We start from the raw sequence: 21600 nt of genomic DNA on the forward strand, positions 1-21600 counted from the left end.
GACGGGAGAATTAAAATCATCGTAAACTTGTAGCTCCGACCAAAAAGGTATTACAAAACAAAACAATTTAACTACCTTTTAAAACAGCTGCCCTAAAGCAATTTAAATCATGTAGCTAACACCTTTTTCAATACTGCCTTACTTGGGTCAAACTGTTGGTTGTGAAGCACGAAGTACACTATACCTTAGGTTTAGTTTACACAAAGTATAAGTAGCTATCAGATCGTATTTCGTAGATTCTTGAAAGCCTACAAACAATATATGTAATAGGTATATTTTAAAAAACCTGTGCAATAAAGTTTCCTGCCACTCAGCACTCTCAGCCCTACCAGTCAGTATTACCATGGACATCCTTTCCATTACTTCACATAACCTATCAGAATGAAAGGTGAAAATCTCATCAACCCTAAAGGAAATACTCTGGAATATTAAGCCTGAGGCACCCCAGCACAAAGTCATATGACGAAACAAACGGAGCCTGTGTGACTGGATTTTACGGATACAGGCTGATGCTTATTACTTGGAGCACTTTGGGAAACCTGAGTAGTCAAAGTACTTTTTCACTGCAGCTCAAATCAACTACCAACTGGTCATAAAACTAGCATGATCTTAGAGGAAATAACAGTATTTCCACTAATTTTAGTTAATACTAAGACTAGCTCAACTCAACAAGTCCAGAGAGGAGTAGGCCCGCTTAATTTTCCCCCTGAAAATAAGAAAAACAAAAAACTGACTTTGCATCCAGTGACAGTAGAAAAGCTAAAAAAGCCTGTCTTAAAAATTGTCCTCCATCACTTTGTGAGGAGGTTATGATGCATCAGAATAAAGTGGTAATGGTATGGAGTCAAGTCCTGGAAAGACCCACCACACAGTCACACATGTCTGCATGGTTATCATTCAAGTGATTTAGACTATCTCTATGTAAATTTACACCTCAAAGGACAGGAGATCAAGTACAGTAATGGAGAAATGATCAGCAAAGTCATTTGGGACCGTATTTCTTCCATAGTATAGGTACTAGGAAAATTATTTGACTATACATAGCTACACAAAACTATGCACTAATTAAAAGTTAACTTTTATAAAAAGAAATATAGCTAAATGAAACATAAATGTCAGCAATATGGAAACTCCTTGTCTACAGAGTAAACAACAGAGAATGAAGAGATGTTTTTCAGATAATGTTTTCCTGTTTAACCTTAACAGAGAATAACCAATAATAAGTTCTGTTATCATTTAGTATGTAGTAACATACTGCACTATGGTTTAAAATTTGCTAAAACAGGGTTGCTTTCACAGTATGTACATTTTACAAAGGCAGGAAAAAAGCCAGGAAACAGAAAGAACATTAAACAGTTTTTAAAAATAGGGTATTATAATAAAATTCACAAACAGATATAAAAAGATTTCGAGTTTGACAGCCGTTAACTTTAGCTTAAACAGTTTATATGATTCTATATCAAAATACAATTATTCACACATCAAAAATAATGCCCTGTGCTTTCTTGTAAGTTCTACAATGAATTTAAGTAATATTTTATGTTCAATAAAGTGTCGATTTGGTAACCAGCAAGACATTGACCTAAAACGTGTATTTGCAAAGCCCCAGTCTTTAAATTTTAAAATTATATAAAATAGGTAAGCACAGATAGGTGTAAAGAAATCATTTTAATTTTGAGAAAGTGAATACGCTTTCATTTCTTAGTATTATTAGCAGAAAAGGCTCAGGACCTCAGAGTAGGAAACTAACTCTGAAAAATATATTGTTATGATTCCTAAAATTTTATAGAACACAGAAGGTGCTCTACACATGCTTAAAACTAGTCTTTTTAAAAAACAATTAAGAACAAATGGCTTACTCATAGTTAAAATGCAAAGATTTAAGTGGAAAAGAGTTGGCTTATGAAGGAAATATCAACTAAGTAGGTACTAACTGCAAAACTACCAGAAGCAGCCAAGGAGACTCTTAAGCTTTCTAAACAGTGATATAGTTTAATATTTCCATCCCTTTTTGTTTCCCTCCTGAAAGACTTTCTGCAGTAGCTTATTGATTAAAAAGGGAATTTTTATTTCAAATTTGCAATGATGCTGGAATGACAGTACCTTTTTCCTGGTCTGTATAATTTATTTCTGATACAAAATAGAGACAAAATAGAGTTGTCATAACTCTTCCAAACTTCATGAGAAGTGTACCACTTAAAAAACACCATTTTATCAAAAAAATTTCTTCACCACAACTTTATGGGCAATGAATTACTACTTTCAATTACTTAGTGGTGAAATCCAAATGGAAAACCAAACAGAAAAGTAGGAGGATATTTTGTGAGATGCTGAATGCTAGTCTTTCAAGATAGTAAAGATTTATTATAACAATCAGGATGGAGCTTTATTTTAAAAGAATGTGTTGCATAGAGCAGAGAATGTTGAAAACGCTCAGAAAAAAGGAGTCACAAAACGAGCTAGAATGAAAAATCTTCTAAGAATTTGCATAGAAACATATTTTAAATAACAATACAACCCCCCCAAATTCTTTTCAGTTAAACAGAGTTCTGGAATGTATGCCTTACCTTAACAACAGGATTCAGGAGAACAACACCTGATTTCTTTGTAATAACTTGCTTTGTTGTGTAATGATGTTCTATGAGCTGAGGAATAGTTGGAAACCCAGTTCCTTCAAACCGATACTGATTCTGTATGGAGGTAAAAGGAAATAATTGTTTCTCTACAAACAGTATTTCAAAGGAGACCGCAAAAGTGCATCACCAAGCTTCCCTCATTAGTATCAAAATAAAGAAATGCTCATTTTTACAGAATTAGATTTCTTTCCTGATCTATTTAATAGAATTTATTCTGAATTAAATGGAATGGTAGCTAGGAAGATGATGAATTAATAAATGCAAAATTAATGTATCACTCATTTAAGGCAACATGATAAAATAATTATTTACTTAAACTCTTCATTTCAAGAGATGGGGCCATTAAATTTAAAACTCTGATACAGTGAAATAAAATTATTCTAAATCAGGAAAAACAACACTAACTTTCTAATTACTTAAAGTTCTAGGAATTACAGAAAACAAACCAAAAAACAAACATCTGACAATAAAAAAAAAAACAAGAGATAAGTAACACTATCTTACTCAGATCTTACTGCAGCATTTACAATGTTTGATAAAATTCACAAATTCATGACATAGCGTATAAGATGCATGACTGGTCTTTAATAAGGAGTATATACCAGAAAAGACTACAGCATCTAAAAACAAAGGCAGGTCATGCATACAATTCATAGTAAAGTTGGTCAAGACAAGATTTTCCCCCTCTCCCCCTGCTTCATAAAATTATTTCTTTTCATATATATAATTGAACACAATGGAAACAATTAAATCTCTTAATATTTTCTTAGAAGCACATAACATTTTCTTAGCAAAGACTGCTATGACACATCATTGTTTCAGGTGTTAAGGGAAAAAATGGTATTTTTATTGCTTATCTTTGCCCATACACTTGATACGAGAAAAAATAGTAAAGAAGTTTTTGTTTCATCCTCTCGAATGCCTTAAATTATACACCACAGCTGACTGGCAAACAGGATAAAGTCTTGTGTCTATACAATACTCAGCATCTCCAGTTAGAGCACAAGAGAGGGACTGCCATAAGCCAGGCTGACAATGGCAGCAATAAATAAGTACTGCAATTAAAAAAAAATTCAAAGCACAGACAGTGATTGAAGTTCATTTACACAACCGGGCAATGAAAAGCTCTACAAATAGCATTCAGATTTTTTTTTCTTTCTAGCCCCCAGGGCCAAATTCCGTGCACAATGCATTGTAAATTTCTCTTCCTTAGGGATTAGCAAAACATGTTGTTGCTAGTAGTAAAGGCAGCTCGGTCATGTCACCTATTTTTAACATTCCCAGTTTTCTATGATAAAAATGTTTTTATACTCCGAATACTTTTAGTTTTTTATTTTGTTGTTTAACTTCATTCACTTACTCAATAGTGACTCACTTTGATTGACCAGTAACACAGCTCCCATTCCTTTCAAATAAGCTCCTTCATATTTCTGTGCTGATGATTCAAAAAGCCCGATGTCCTAAGAGTCTTTCTGGCACAATAACCAGTACTGCCTATTATTTCCTCATCCCAGACCCAGCAGCGCACCCATCTGCTGCCATCTATGTAAGACCTTCCGGGCAGAGAGTGTTCTTTGATTCTATGTATTTACACAGGATCCTGACCTAACAAACAACAATTTGAAAATAGCACAGCCTCAAATAAGCAGAAGTGAAAAACAACAGTAGCCTTGAATGACAGCAGTGAATTTTGATGCTTAGAAGCTGAACGATGGACTCATTTATCAAACAGAATCACAGAATGGTAGGGGTTGGAAGGGACCTCTGGAGAGCATCTAGTCCAACCCCCCTGCCAGAGCAGGTTCACCTAGAGCAGGTTGCACAGGATAGTGTACAGGCAGTTTTATTAAGAGTGGCCTTTAAAATAATGGTAAAACAGAGTGAGAACACTTACGCAATTACAGGACCACTGTTAAAACAGATACATATCCCACTCTGCCCTTCGTTGTTTGATTCAAAAGAAAATTTGTACATGGAGACCAAATTTGATCTCCATACGGGGAGCTGTCAGTGAGCCAAGAGTGTAATTTGACCAGTCACAGGGACTTGACTCCACATTGTTCATACCAATGTAAAGAAACAAACCCCTTACACTAAGCTCTCCTCAAACTTTCTGAACAAAACATTAACAAATACAATCCCTTGTTACATGACTGTCTCACCATCTACTAACTCCTTTTTAGAGAGTAATAAGCTTTTTCTCTTTTTACAATTAATGCTTTTTTCACAATAAGTGCTTTTTTCACAATTAAGAAAATTCACCCCACAGGAGTGCATAAGGAGTCCTGCATTTCTTTAAGAAAAAAGGTTTTAACATCCATGATTGTCAAGAAAATCTGCCACAAATGAACTGGAAGAGCAGATGAACATAATGCCCTATTATTAAATGCACAAGCAGACAGATCTAGTGACCTGACAGTATTTGGATTTTTCAAGCTATGCAGTATTAAACAATACCGGTCTTACATTTCAAACATAATTCCCAAGAGAAAGTAGTGAAATTATGGAAATAAAGATAGCTGCTTTTTTTTTTTTTTTTTTTTTTTTTTTTGTGGAAAAGCCAATGCAAAAAAGATTCAGCTTACAGGTAGGGGTGGCCTCAAAGTAATATTTATAAAGAAAACCCCCTATTTTAACTAACTTGAAAGTCCAATCTACATTTTTTTTATTATCTACTTTCCACATACAATGATTTAGACAAAATTATTTCAGCCACACCGAGTACACAATATGCATTTATTTCTGCTGGGTCGGATCAGAGAGCTCCAAGCATCTTGTAAGACTCTGTGTGTCCAGGTACAGGTATTTTTCTCATTCAGCACTCTGACACATCAAAATATTTTAAGGACATAAAATCAAGATAAAATAAACACTGACTTTGTGTAAAGGTTCACTTCTACAAGGAAAACTCTACGTGAAAATTAATGAAAGCTCCAACTGGACAAATGCCCATAATCATTGATCCTACAGAAGCCTTCCAACCTCTATGAAGTTTGAAAAATATCACTGCCTCTCAGTAGCACGAAATAAACAAGGTACATAATATTGACTTTCACCAGGCCTGCTGCATCAGGATTTAGACCAGGAATTTCCTCAGTGTAAACCTCATTATGCAAATAAATTAGTTTATTTTTCTGTATATGGGAGATTTTATTACAAGAGATTGAAATATGTTTTGGCAGTATTACTGAATCAAAACTGAGAATGATTCGCTGCTATGTTATACTTCAATAAGAATTTCTAGTAACGTTATGAGAACTGACATATTTTGAATGAGTTTGAAATTGTGAAAGGTAAAAAGAAAAATACATACATAAAAAAAACCAAATAATGCACTGAGGAAAATAAAAGGAAATACGTTTAATAAAGGCATATAAAAATTAACATGCTGTTTAAAATGACGAATTTTTCCTAAATTAGTGCAACAAGAGGATCAATTCTAGACCTTAGAAGTATTGATGTTGCGCAACATCCACAAGTGTTTCTGTTATACTGAGTAAAACCATATCCGCAGGGCTAAAAAGAACATAAGCATCTCTAGTGCAGCAGGGACTTCAATTCCCAGCTGTATAGAAACCAACACAGATTATTTTCTTCTCCGTGAATGTTTTCATTTTTCAGGAAGATTCAATGGAATCTTTACAGTCTGAATTAAAAGTAGCCTAATTAGCACCAGCTATGAAAATGGTTTTAAAAATAAATAAATGTACACGTATAAATTAGTAGTAACAAGTTCTGGATTGCAAAATATTTAGAGAATATCTTGGCTTTTTGATGTAAGATAAAAGATGTTACATAACTTCATATTTTTTCTTTTGTTTTCCAAAATTACCTTTTCCCCTCATTTCAGCACTGATGGAAATACTTCCAACAGTTTTCACATTTTCATATAAAGGATAAATCCATTTGCCATAGTAAATTATGTAGATCCTAAACTGTTTAGCTGAAATTATAAACTTCCTAACATTGAATATTCAGTACTATATCAGAGACGTACATCAGCATATTGTATGATAAAGTGTCTCCGTTGTCCATCTGAAAACACAGAAAGGACATATTCACCAGGTTTCCCGTGGCTCTCTCGCACCAAGAAGTCTCCTTGCTGTTTTAATAGCTCCTGGGCTTCTATTCTTGGAATTGCACCATGATACCAGTCTTGCTCAGCCAACGGTTTCTCAGTGGTTGATATTACATCAAAGAACTTGGGAAAAATATTGAAGAAAAATGTTACTACAACAGTACATTTTTAGAGTTTACTTCTACATGAAAAGCATGCTAAACAACAATATTTTTTATTTCTGAATCTAAATTATGCATTTCTATTAACAAACAAAAATCAAGGCTCTTACATTTACACAAAAGGCATACCGATCACCTTCTTTCCTATTACCTAAAAAATGAATATATAAAAAGCAGAAGTTTATGGAAACATCCATAAAACGATGTAATATTTTTCTCTTGGCCTCCTATTTTTCCTAAGCCATACCAACCAACTCTTATTCATACATTCTTATGTGCCATTAACAATTCAAAATGAACCATTTCTTTACCCAGTCAGAAACTTCTCAGGCACAAAAGTGTAAGAAATTGATTTATATAAAGTATCTGAATTGGATAAACTGTTTTCACAGAATTTACCAATTGCATCCCAAATCAATTAATGAGACATTTTTCCTATCATTTACACTGTGGCACAGAATATACACCTGGATGTAACTGTGCTTGTGAACATGAGTTTCTGAAGGCACAAAGATTGTAAGAAATTATTTTCACTGGCTATAAAGGAAGGTCATCAGTTTTAACCTAAAATTTCACACACTAATTTTAATAAGCTTACATTGTTTAAGAAAACACTGAGGAAAACTTTATATTTTGTTCAATGAGCACTTCATATTTATTTGTAATGGCTAGACAGACAAGCCCTTACTTAAGCTGTTTGTCATTCAAAATCATTAGTGCCAGAGCTCATAGAAATTCTCACTGCCAGAGTGGTAAAGCTCTAAACAAAATAACACTGCATACTGTATGGTGAGTTGAACGGATGTGTGAATGTCTCCCAGGCAAGTCTGCTGACTGCATTTTAGATAAATGTCAGAGTGGGAATGAGTAGACACAAAGAAACAGAATCTACTCAGAACTACTTGTTTCCAAGTATCTGTAATTCTTCAGCACTTTCATAGTGAAGTTTCTGGTATAAAAAATGCCTTTGTCTGTGGGCTCCTGCTGCCTTTGGAAAGGTCTAGTTTAGTCCAGGATCCTGATGAAAAACTGGAGAACATATTTAAGAGCCTGACAGAGCCTTATACTCTCACACCTTGACACTGGGATCTAGAGCCCTGGGCCTGTATCAAGGATAATTTCAGACACGAGATTTGAGGCCAGCACTGTATCCAATAGACTCATCACTAGAAAGCGCAAGCTCTATTACAGATTTTGCTCTATTGCAGATTCAGAGCTAGGAAGGACTATGTAAGAAATAACAACAGCTTGAACAGAAAGTGCACAGTCAGAGTTTTTAGGAGCAAAAGATGTACTTCAAGGTACTATGTTTACCAGCATAGTGAACTACTAAAAGCCCAAGATATTGTTTGGCCAAGAAGGCAGTTGTGTATTTCAATTTCATCAACATTTCAATACATGTTGTCTACCACTGTTAACTTAAACTAAGTCATTCTCTTTCAGAAGTTCCTCAAGGAAAAAATAAGCTTTCAAAATGTTAGACCATGTTATTTACTCTAACATTTATTGTTCAAAGAATCTGAGTTTGACTTGCCAGAAAACCCCAACCTCTGCTATGCTACCAAGAAATGTTAAGGGGTTCAGAGTAGCAAAGCCTTTGCCACAGAAACACATTTTTACTTGAGAGGAATAAAATAAACTAGTCATTAAACTAGTTTCTGGTCTTCACAAAGGAAGATTAAATAAAAAAATATTTTGACATGCAACTCATTTTATAGCTTAATGAAGAGGAAGCCACCAGATGACAACCGGCATATTCTAACTGGGTCAAGTCTGAGTCACTGTTCAATCATGACCACATCCAGAATAAAACACCTTAAAAGCCTTTAAGACAGAGAAAGAGCTTATGGATTAACAGAGCGTTGCAGTCGTTGCTAACTATGGCATAGTTTATGACACTAACATCAATCTTCCCCCTTCTCTTAAATTTGGTTAAATTAATATTTATTACAGAAGGAAACAATGAAAATTCCATAAGGTATCCTCTGCTGATTGTCTCCTACCTATATCACCTTTACCTTTTGTCATATAATATGAGGCAATCACTTTCTCTCATGAAAGAAGCAGTGATTATTTGTGTTTTGAGTGTTAGTAAAATTGCATTATTTTTATGAACAATCCTTCTGACTCCAACATATTTTCTGTACAATACCATATTCACCCTGTCTATGAAAGAAAACATAGCTGAAAGTCCAGAAAGAACAGCACAAATGCAAGATACAGAATCCTTTCAATATTGACTTCAACTCAGTTTACACCACTTAGTGCCAATGTTTCTACTGCATTTTACACTTAAATGCTTTAAATACAAGAAAGGTTAGTCTTTAAGGAAAAAAAAAAAAAGCTATCTGCACAAAATTAAATTCCCATCTCTTTTCTTTACTGAGTTTAAATATCAGTAAGCAACTGAATATGACTAATTAGATACCTGAAAGAACAAGCTGCATTCTAGGCTTCAATGTTTTACAATTTCACTTGAGGGATGAGATTTCTTGCTCATTTGTATGTATGCACTTAGAGAAGCACTTAGTGATTCAATAGCTTAAATGAAGAAATATTTTTCTAAGATTTTTGTTGTTAATTTGACTGGAAGCCAAAAAGAAAAAATTAACGAAATCATACAGAAGGAAAGGACTCACACTGTCAAATTTCTATGCTCCCTTCCAATCTCACCTTTTTTTTTTTTTTAATTTTCTTTTTCCTTCTATATTTCCATTAATTACCATATTTCGCTCATGTGTTATTTGGGTGGTGGGAGGCTGGTGTGTGTGCGCCTTTATATACTTCATCACGCTTTTCCTTCTGAGCGAAGGAAAAAACCCTCATATACTTCATCATGCTCCTCATGGACCTAGTACTGTCCTCTCTAGTTAGAATAAGTCCCCTTTCTCTCTCCCTATTTAACAATACATTGAAACAGCAAATTTTCTTCAACAGTAAAATGAAGTAGTTCCCAGCTGCTGCCCTTAGTCAAGAGAAAGACTGAGCAAAGAGCAGCATATTATTTCTAATTCCAAAAAATGAGATATTATTCCTGTACTTATGCTGTCAATGAAAAGAAAATAATAACGGGAATTTTATTTTATTAAACTAATAGCTTACTCAGTATTGTATTTTCACATATATTCTGAGCTCAAACTTTGCGTATGTTATTTTCCATCTTTAAGCAAACAAAACGTTGTCAAAACATTTTTTCTCTCACAGAGTACACGAGTGGCATAGACACATTAAGTAGAAAGTAAAACAATAAATTTAGGTTGATAATTCGAGACAATTCCCTATGGAATATCCTGCCCTTATCTTCAGTGTACCTCTCTCATTCCCACATGCTAATATACCATATGAAACCAACACTAATTTTACCTATTAATCTATAAACAATAAAAAAGACAGATGTCTGTGCCAAGCTCAAATGCCGCAGTGGCAAAAAAATAGGCAGAAGGGCAGAAGCTGGCATTCATGATGCAATTAATTCATTCAGTTCATTCATAGCACTGCATTACAGGTACATGAAAGTTGCCCCTTCTCTTGTGTTTTCTCTCATTTAAGTGCCAGTACATAAGTAACAGTTAAACTCCTGGCTGATTTTGCAAGTACATGGTTTCTCTACAACTTTCTTCAGATCACACAAAAAAATTTGTTTTCTCTATTAACACACAAAATTCAACTTCTCTCGCCAATTAAGTAGGGGATGGTGTCACAACTAAACCAAGATATGGCTCCACTTCTAAAGTTTCAATATACTTAAAACATATAATACAAAAACAGGTAGTTAACATCACAATTTTAGACTATACTGTGTAAAAGGATCAGTACTAGTCCTTTTCCTACTCTGCTTCGAGATAATTTTTTGTATCGGTCTATTTAAAAAAACAACAAATTATTTTATGTATGTTATTATTATTTTATAATACATCTTTAATAATCACTTTGTACATTTTGTGGATGGATAATAAGTTTTAAGTAGCAGTTTACACATTTAGCAATAAGCATGTAATTGTCAGCAGGAAAAAGCCAAGCAGCTAACCACATTAAAAGCTAAGTACTAATTAATGAAGCGAATTTTAGCGGTATATGCATGGTTAGCTTTTCTAATACACAAGAAATTGCTAAATCAAAACAAAAAGTAGAACTGATTGGTTTATATATTCTGACTTTGAAGTTCATTTAAGTGATAGGTAATCAGGATTACACTTGTTTCTCAGATTTTACTTTCTGCCTCAAATCACGGAATCACGGAATCTTCAGAGTTGGAAGGGACCTCTAGAGATCATCTGGTCCAACTCCCCTGCTAGAGCAGGATTGCCTAAATGACCGAATTCTGATCTTACTTCTCTTAAACATATCCAAGGCTACAGCAATCCTACCTACCATATATCTACACCCAGGTTTATAACAGCTTCCATGGAATTAACAGTGATATAGATTGTAATGAAACTCAAAATGAGGCACATACGTTATTCAAAACGACACTTTAATTAAAGCCAATGAAAATTCTGACATTAACTTCCCGTGATTTCATCTTAGATGCTTTATTTTGATCCTCTTGAAATTTTTTCTCTTCCAATTTTTCTCTGAAGACATTTTAGGTAGTCTTTGTATTTTTTTAAAAAATCATAACAAGATGTATAACACATACAAATAGATAAACTTGAAGGCTATGTCTCATCTACACAAAGAACAGAGGTCACAGCAACATACATTTTAATATGTTTTTATGATGAAAGTGCGTTTTTACATCAATTAAAACTTTTATAAACCAAAGATCATGATAACGTGGAGATCTTTTTTATCTCAAGAGATTTTTTTTAATATTTTAGCCGAGTTTTTCCTATTATTTTTCAAATATTTCATGCAACTTTACATTTTTCATAGGAAAAGCCTTTCTATGCTAATTTTATCTCATTATCATATTTACTATTCCATTTCTTTATCACTATATACAATCTTCCTACGTATACACATGAATATCCACATATATGTGTGTGTATAAATATATATATATGCAATTGCCATCTCTTCCACACGTTCTGAATACTGTTTAGCTTAAAAAAGGCTTACTGGGTCCTTGGATGCAATCCTGCAGCATAAAATAGAAGGCCCGTTAATTCTAAAGTTTTCACAAATATGCCATTTTGAGGTAATGTTTGAGCTAATGAGATGACAAGATCACAAAAGGCAGTTTTACAAAGTTTTTTAAATCCTGACCAAGTTGTTTTGGGTTGGTTTTTTCATTTGGTTTTTGGTTTGTGACTTTTGGGGAGTTGTTTTTTATTGGTTTTTTTTGTTGGGAGGGCTGGGATGATCATGTTCCACTTCACGAAAACACAGAAGGTAGATTTTCAAGCAGGTGCTCAAGTATTCTAACTAGTCTTGCAAGCTTCTACATGAAAACAAACAGACATAACACAAAGGAAAAGAAACAAGTTTCTTGATTCATTATGGAACCAGAACTACAAGCTAACTAGAAGTAAGAGACACTCAACAACCATTTTCAGTGGAGATTTAAGCAAGAGGTATAATACCTAATTACTTAAATAGTACCAGGAAAAAGTAGTAGTAGTAGTAGTAGTAGTAATGTGCTTATATACTGGTACCTTTATAACAAATATGGGGAATGTAATTATTATAACAATGAGTAGAAGTTGCATGACCATCTGACCTACTACAAAATAACATAATACATAACATTTCCAGTAAATCAGACTCACTGGGAAGAGTACTTTTAAAAGTATAGCACCAGTCTGGGAGCTGCAAAGAACACAGAAATTCTCCTTTTTTCATGAAGTGCAACAAGTTGTTCTACATACTATTATGCCATGATATTCTCATGCCTGCTGATCAATCAGAACAGTGTTTTTATAACATTGGTTTAATATATTGCTGTCCATGTAGATGGAAATGCATGGTGCTTCACAAACACAAAAAAAATAAATCATACGTAAGCTGTAAAAATAAGAGAATATAATATAACACTACATTATTGGTACTACTTACCGACGATGAGCCCAACATGGATTTTGGAGACCTTATAATTCCAGCTATGGAATGACGTATAGTGTCAAATCTTGAGACTTTGTCCTTCTTGTCCTAGAAGAAGAAGCAGTACCTCCAGTGAAAACAAGCAAATCGGTATGATAATTGAATTATTGGAGAATGTGGAATGTAAACTCCTGGATTTTATTTAAATAAAAGACAGGGGCTGGGCCTCTACTGATACAAACCAGTAAGTGTCAACATCAGTGGGATTAAGTTAATTCATATCAATTTAACACTGAAAAATTCTGTAATTCCTTAAATATTTTGTTCAATTATTTTAAGTATCGCTATTGTTAACTATAAGGAGAACTGAAATTCTTTTGTACCCTAAAAACAAGGCAGAATTCTCAGTTCTCCTAAAATAGTTATTATATTAAAAGGACACTGATTTGAAACCATACAATAAAAAAAAAAAGCCCACATAGTAAAACTCAAAAATGCATATGTACATTATCCTTATGTGTTTTTTTTTTTCCTTTTATTAGCATTCTTGCCTAGCAATACAGGGCTTGTAAATATTAGTACAAATCAGTGCAAGTTATAGGATCCATTTGTTTTCTGGAACTACCATAAATTATATGTGCAGCCACCATCCGGATTTTAAATTCTGTAAGAAGAGGGCTCTAACTGGAACACTGAAACAGCCTTTAAGCATCTCTAGTTCAGCATAAGTCAATGTAAATACCATAACTTGACTTAGTCCAAAGACTGTATATTTCTTAATCTCTGATTTGCCATCAGCTCTCAAAATTAGTACCAAAGAATCTTTCAAAAATACAAAAATGTATTTTTCACACTGACAAACTGAGTGCATCGCTTGTAAATCACCCTCAGAAACAGACAAGATATTTTAATGAGTATTTGCAAAGTAATTAAACTTGAAGCAGAGAGACAACACATTAACAAACTCATTCTAACTAGCTATAGGTTACCTAAACTGAAGGAAACCGATAATGGAAACAGAATACAACTGTTTTGGTAACATTACAAAGAAAAATTGCTTCAAAGTTCTGGACGTATACCCTCAACGTCTGATAATGTAATAAGTGTGGCTTCCATTTACTCCAGGACTTCCAAATAAGCAACATAATCCATTCACTCTCAATACAGGATACACTAGTCTTTGAAAATGTCTCCCAAATACAATTTAGCTTACAGGATACAGGCTGAACATTGCCTTAGTAAAATAAATTTATTTATTTGGCAGCCAAATTCTGCAATGTGCCTTGATTTGTATGCTGCAAAAAAAGAGTGCAAAACCCAAATAGTCAAAACACTAAATAGGGAAATACTCATTAACTATGTGCCCACTTACCTATCAATAACATTTTTATTCCTTTTATCAGACTCAAGTAATATTGTATGCCAACCAATTTACTTATAATAAAAACTTTGTGCTGAATCATGATTTTTATTTTTATAATATTGATTAATTAAACTGGCTACACACAAAAATATCATTAACAATAGGGGGACACAGAGTCTAATTTTGCTTGCTTGCTGAGTGTGGAACGATCCACTCATTTTACACACCTCTTCAGAAGTAAGCCATGAGATTTAACTGTAATTAAAAGCATACTTCTTACATGACAGGCAAGAACAAGTTACCAAAACATGCATGAATTCTGCTACACTTCCACTAAAGAAACTCAGGAGTTTTCTCTCTATTTTACACTACTATTGCGCTTATCTAATGACAACATCAAACTGCAAGTAAGATTCTACATTCACCAGTTTCTCCTTATCGAAAAATGTTTTTAACAAGAGGGTTTTTTGACCCAAAGTACCAGAAAGACTCATGGACAGATTTAAGGGATAAACTTTGGCTTTGTTCAAAACATAGTGAATGCCCTCTTCAAACTGCAATACATTTATAAACAGTTCAGAATTTTCATAGCACTTTCCCTCTGACAGACTGAAACTACTCAGCAATGAAAATTCATAATTTGGCTGCACAGCAGGCATTATCTAACACATGCAAACACAACTGTAGCCTGTACTGAGTTTATTTATTCCATTTAAATATTTTTATGGCAACCTGAATAAAACTGAAGAGCAGCAACAGTAGTCTTGTACTGATTTTTTTTTTTTGCCATTGCTTAGCTGCAGACCACCTTAGAAGAACCCATTAGATCTTGCAGGAAACTAGTTTTCACTGAGAACAGCATATTCACCAGTACGAAGAGATTTTTTTTTATGCATATTAGGTATAATTTTTTTCCTAAACTGGTATAACAATACAATCCAGCCCATCTACTTTAAAGAAAAAATATAAATGTATGTATATATATGCACACTTTATTTATATTTTTTATATATATATACACACACAGAGTCCTATTGGTTAAGTCAGGGTGTTATTTTAAGCCTGCTTTCCAAAATAAAAGGAAATACACATCAGAGCTGTCTTTCAGTGATCTCCACCCTAGCCACATTAAATTTTGCCAAGGCCCTCAATTTAGCAAACGACTTAACAGGTGAAAGGACTATCTGAGCATAGTAGCTTATGTAAAAATTCTGAAGGAAGCTAACAGAGAGCAGAGACTCTCAGTGTCCTCAAGAAGAAAAGTTCGTTGTAATTTCACACAATTCTTATTCCGACAAACATCAGACATATGACTAACCAGTACAACCATGCTGGTGATGTAGTCACCACACACACTTCCGACAAACTCGTAAGACAACTTACTGTTTGACTAACAAACTTGAGAAGGACACTGGAAAGGAATTAGTAGTTCTGCATCAGGGATGCTGTAGAGAGCATTATGGAGTAGCAGGCTTGCTAGGATACACAATGCAGCTACTAAAACACATTAGCGGATTCAGTTTCATTTTGATTTAAATTAATTACTTTCAGAGATATTAGTAAAATGGTAGCATGATTTGTCACTTCCCTTATTTTATACTACACCAATTTCATTAAAAAGAAAACTAATCTGTGGGCTATAATATTTTATGCAATGACTGAATTACTGCAGAATAAATTGTAGTTTACCATTAAGCTAGATAAGTATGAAAGTATATACTGTCATTAAAGGACATTTTTAATCTACTTCTTTGTGTTTAAATGTACCTGTGGCACGAAACCACATCATACAAGGAACTATGAAAAAAAGCATCAACTGATATTTCCCTTTTAGTAATATTTTTTATTTAGCCATATTTCTAATCACTTTCCAGAATTAACTAAAATGAATCTCCACCAGACTTGGGAGTGGCACTTAGAATAGGTCATGAATTTTCTATCCATTGGACAAGTACACCTAGCAAAACTGATGAAAATCCAACTACTTACCCTGGAATGATACAAGTCTGATGAACTTCTAATTGGAATACAAACAGCTGTTTTATGGGTGGGACTTCTTGCCATTATCCTCTTGGGTAAATAATGCAAAGCACTAATGCTTTTATTTCCAAATAATATAAAAAGGATTTACTAAGACAAATAACTCTTTTATTGAGAAACTGATTGATAGCAACTACTTGTAACCATCAGATTACAACACTCGGTCATATTTTACAAGCAGCCAGTTTTGGACACAGCAGTGTTATAATTCTTCTGCCACAAAACAAGGAATGCTGAAACCCTGTTCCCAGTTGTGTACATCTCAGCCAGCCTTTTTGTTCCAGTTCTCTTTTTCCTTCTTAACAGTCGAAACAATTACCTCATCTCTTTTAAAGAGATGTCATAGCAGAAGACAACCACTCTGGTGCTCTTAATTTTACTTTCATTTTTCTGTTCTGTACAAGATGCAGGGAGGAAAAATAAAGCATAAGAACCCAAAAAGAAGCAAGGATTTGGGCCAGTTGAAAAATACAAGCGAAATACTCCCTGTTTTGCTTGAGGATTTCCTCAGGTGCATCTTTACATATGATATACGGAAAGCCAAGCTTCTGTGTTTTGTATGTTCACTTTGGGGGATCTCGTGCACCATAAGGTCCTGTCCATTTTAATGGATTTTCCACTAGAATTTATTTTCTATGGTCATACACTACGACTGTTAGGGTCTTGTGGTCAAAAATCTCCCATTTGCCAGATATAGGTTCTGTCACTGGGCAAAATCACCACAGATCTCAGAGTGCATGAAAAATAACACAATACACTCAGAAGTGTGGCACAATCAAAATGACAAGCCATACGAATCATATTCGCAACAGTATTTTGAATGAACGTGAGCAAGACAAAGACAGGGCAAAAGATTTTGCTAAAATTGAACTGCATAATGTGAAAGCCCCAAAGAGCTTTTTAGCTGTAGAAATCCAGGGAAAATGGCTGCATCTTAGATGTTATTATAAAAGGAAAAAAAAAAAAAAATCTATACTCTTTTTTGAAAAGCAAGGAAGTAAGAAGCTGTAGAGACATCTAAGATAAAGATAAAACAGAATTAATGCTTCTGAGAGACAGGCAAATAGCAACGCTATCTCTTCTGATCAAAAGGTGGAAAATTAGCAATACAAGGGACAACGGACAATGCAGCATATATTGAATATTGCTAAAAATACTTGCCAGACATGTACATACAGGTGATATAAATAGGCCAACACTTTAATATTAGTCTATTCAAACAAAGACTGCCTAATGAGTCAGATATGAACCATCAGCATTGATACGGAAGTTGAATGTGGGCTTGCAAATGAAATTAGAGAACCTTCACAGGAAATTCAGAGGAAATATGAGGAGGACTCTCCAACTGAAAGAGAAAACATTCTCAGAAGAAAAGGAGATTTCAATTAGAAGAAAATAAACAGTGATATCTAAAAGATGAGCATGATAGTACTGTTTCTGAGATTTGGCTAGGGAAATGGTCCTCAGAGATTTTGATGAAAATTACTTCAGTACAGTATAAGAGCTCTAAGATAAATCCAGAAGGAAGGAATTCCTGGTAATTATTGCAAATGATATGTTCAATGAACTTACAGATAAAAAGACACCAGACAGTATCCGCAAGAGCAATTAAGATGCTCCCTTTTTCGTAAAGCAAATGCTAGCGTCATTTCTGGTTTGAAGATACGATTTCCCTTCCCTGATGAAAAAGGTGCCAGAACAGAGCTTCAAATTTAGATAATGGGGAGAACAAGGAAATTTTTTTGCTTTTAGAAGGCTATAGATGTCTGGCATGAGAATAGAGTTTTGTGATTTATAAGAAAGAATTCTTCAAAGAAGCTGTAGAGGAAATAATTTTCTGAAAATGATCCTCTGCATTAGTCACTTCAGCAGTGGAAATTAAAAGTTATTTAGGACAGGCCCCAAAAACATTTAATAAACTTACACTATGGCAGTAACTCAGTCCTGCCTGTTGATGAGGGGATATACTAACCACACAATATTTGTCTGTTTTATTGGTATTAGCACATACTAAAGGATATGTACATGCTGACGCACATTAAAATCTTAACATACAGTAGAATATTCCTGATGTCCCTAAAATCTGTGATTTGATTTCAGAAATAAAACCAATGTCATACCTCCAAAGGCTTTCTTTTTTCCCTCATCTGTGACAGAACTAGGTATCTCAGAAAGACCACTTGTAAAAAAACAGATGAACAAACATGCCATCTTTACGAAACAAACCAGGGTATTTTAAATTATTAACATGACACTCACACACAGAACAAGTTGCTGGCTGAATATGAGCTTGAACTGTGAAGATCATCTATCTTCAGAGCACCTTCCCAGAAATTATAATTTTATTAGAAGAAGACGAAGAAGAGGTGGAAGAAGAAGAGGAAGAAGAAAATGCATTTTCTCAGTTTCGTATTGTAGATATCTAGAACTGGGTGCAGCACTGTGCAGAGCCATGGAGATGTAACAGAGTTATTAAAAATTAAAACATTCAAAGCTGATTAAAAATACCTCAAGTACACAGTGAAACCAATTAAACAACACAGCTATTCAAAAATCACTTTTTGATAAGGTAACATTTTCTAGTTTAAACACAAGTAATACCCTCCAAAGCAGCAGAAACGATGCATAATTGACATACGCATATTGTAAAACACTGCACTCGATGTAAATTAATGTTCTACCTTCAGAATTGCAAGGGGTAGCCTGAAAACAAGACTTACTGGTATGAAATTTAAGAACAGCTGTATTCTCTCAGACCAAAGATACATCCCAGGCCATTCCAGTGGCCTAATGGCCTGTAAGAAGAGGAGAATGGCAATTCTTCAGAGTATATCTTTGTCCTCTGAAGATCTGTGGTACAAGCTCTGTCTTATTAGTGTAAGATATAATGTAAGATGATACGTAACAGTCATGGAAGTCACAAATTTTTTCAGCTGCTTTCTGAATCTATAGAAACTATTACAACCACTGCTGTAGCAACCAGTTGCACAACTCATTTACATGTTTTTGAAGAACATGTTTGTCTGCTTGCTTTGAATCATCTGCCTACTGTAGTTATTTGATGGCCCCTACTTCTTGCTTCTGAAGAGACAGTGAACAATCATTCCCTATTCGCTTTCTCCACGTCACCCAATATCCATCAACATGTTGTATACATCTTTATCATGTGTCCTTTCAGCCTGCTTTTTCAAGTCTGAAAAGCCCAGTCTACTTATTCACTAATTTTACAGAAGCTCCTCCACATATCTGAGCATTATTTTGCATTTCTGAACTCTCCTACATCTATTTTGTAACTTAGGGAGTTGAAAATAAAAGTGGTTACATGAAGCCAGACTCTTCTAGGTGGGACACAGCAAAAGGACAAGCAGCAACAGACAATTTGCATTGAGAAAAAATCCAGTTAGATACTGAAAAAAAAAAATTCACAATGAGGATGGTGATCAAATACCAAAACACGCTGCCCAGAGAGATTTCCATCACTGGAACTGCTAGAACCTCTACCGCAACAAGGCATTACGCAGCCTGATATAACAACAAAGATGACCCTGCTCTGAGCAAAAAGCAGGACCAGATGGCCTCCCTGAGATCTCTTTCAATTTAAATTATTCTGAGGTTCTATGGCATTTGGAAACCAGATGCACATCAATTTATACAGTGATGTAAGGTATTCTTCAATGTTCTCTGTTCCTTTCCTGAAAACTTCTAGCATATTTTTTGGTTTTGATCACAAAGTAAGTAGTGACGTGATATCTGCAGGAACATTTGGACCCTATTTTGAGTGGTAACTCAGAGTTCATTACTGGTATATGTGAAATCAAGCACTGTTACTACAATCTGGTCTGCAGGAATGTAATTACACAATATGATGCTAATATTGAAAAACAAAGAGACTGTTTGAAATACTATGTATAATTTATAACAAGTCAAGGACTTCACTCAACTTACTATCAAAAAATATTTGCTTTATTTCCAAATAAATTTTTCTGCTCTTGTGATTACTTATACACGTAAGATTACTTATACACCAGAATCTTGAAGGCGTAACACAGGCTAGACAGGTAGCCTGTGTTCAGGGAAACAGCAATAAGAAAGAGCATTAAAGAGACTGGTGAACTACTTGAAGACAAAAACCTGAAAGCCTTTGACAGACTTTACTTAGGAAAGCCTCAGATTTCAGCAAAACACTCTGTGTAAATAAATCATTTTCTTAAAAAGGAGCATGAATATTATGATTGACCCTTTGCTTTCTTTTTGAATTACTATCTATCAGAACAGAATGTACAGTTGTCTGCTCTACATTTTCTGTTTTAATTAGAGTTTCAGAGGACCAATTTTTTAAGATACGTATGAAATGTCAGGGAAATGTCACCTTCATCTTTGAAATGATTAGTAAATCTTCCAAACACACAGATATGCATTAGAGATCTTTAAGGAAGCAGAGTACCTCTTAATGGAGGCTAGCAATAATGTTTCCAGAGACATGGTACATTCTAATTATTATATACTAAACAGCCTTTATACTTTTTAAAAAGTTAGGAATTTGATTTCACCTTCAGGATTTTCACATTCAAGAATGTCAACTGTGCTCTAGAAAAGATGACTGAATGTACTGTATTTAAGCTGAGGCACTGAGATCCTGTCCAATGGCTATTTTTGAGGGAGGAAAAAGTAGGCTTTTGCAAGGCAGACAGAGAGGCCCCTGAAATTCAGTAAGGAACAAATCCTAATACACCTCCATCCACTGATTGCATAATGATGCCAAATAAAGAATTGTTTTCAATAAAGACAATTTAACAAACCAATTCATATGTCTGAAAGCTTAGAGCCAAATTTAGAATTAGTACAAATTTTTGAAAAACTAAGTTTAAATGCCATTACCTTATGTAACTGAGGAAACACGTAACAGGGAAAATGAGGGCTTCTGTCCCATAAAAACCTCAGGTTTGTATGTAAATGTTCAGATATGAATTGTTTCACTGATTTCAAGAGCACTGTTATTAATCAATAATGCTATTATCAACTGAATGCACAATATGTTATTAATTGTTACACTATCCCTTTACTAGTTTCACATAATCAAAAATAATGAAATTTAAGTCAGTATGGCACTTGCTCTAGCTGGAAGGGAAGTACCAGGTCACAATATAATTCTTCTCCTCCTTGGTTGTCATTGCCACATCACAGTAAGAGATCCCCAAATACACACACAAGGCCTCTCTTGCTATAATTCTGTGTAAGCTCATCAAGTTGCAACGGGAGAACAGACTACACTGAGTGCTCCTAGTTGTACTGCAGTACCTAATGTTCACAAAAGCAAGAAAACCATCATCATCTCACATC

General features: G+C 34.4%; 1 protein-coding gene across 6 annotated transcripts in view; it reads right to left on the bottom strand.

Moving 5' to 3' along the window:
• Nucleotides 1-21600, bottom strand: part of FER (FER tyrosine kinase) — a 174647-nt gene that overhangs the window by 84709 nt on the left and 68338 nt on the right. For 5 of the 6 annotated variants that reach the window (XR_008463672.1, XM_054184659.1, XM_054184660.1 and 2 more), the window contains 3 exons: nucleotides 12873-12965; nucleotides 6634-6837; nucleotides 2568-2690 (listed from right to left, as the gene is read on the bottom strand). Coding sequence is in view for 4 of the 6 variants with exons in the window: in XM_054184659.1 (XP_054040634.1) it covers nucleotides 2568-2690; nucleotides 6634-6837; nucleotides 12873-12965 (420 nt within the window). In the remaining 2 variants the exon portion in view is untranslated. The remainder of the gene's footprint in view (nucleotides 1-2567; nucleotides 2691-6633; nucleotides 6838-12872; nucleotides 12966-21600) is intronic. The other variant, XR_008463673.1, reaches the window with a different exon arrangement.

This window comes from Rissa tridactyla, chromosome Z, assembly GCF_028500815.1.
Source record: "Rissa tridactyla isolate bRisTri1 chromosome Z, bRisTri1.patW.cur.20221130, whole genome shotgun sequence".
Lineage (NCBI taxonomy): Eukaryota > Metazoa > Chordata > Aves > Charadriiformes > Laridae > Rissa > Rissa tridactyla.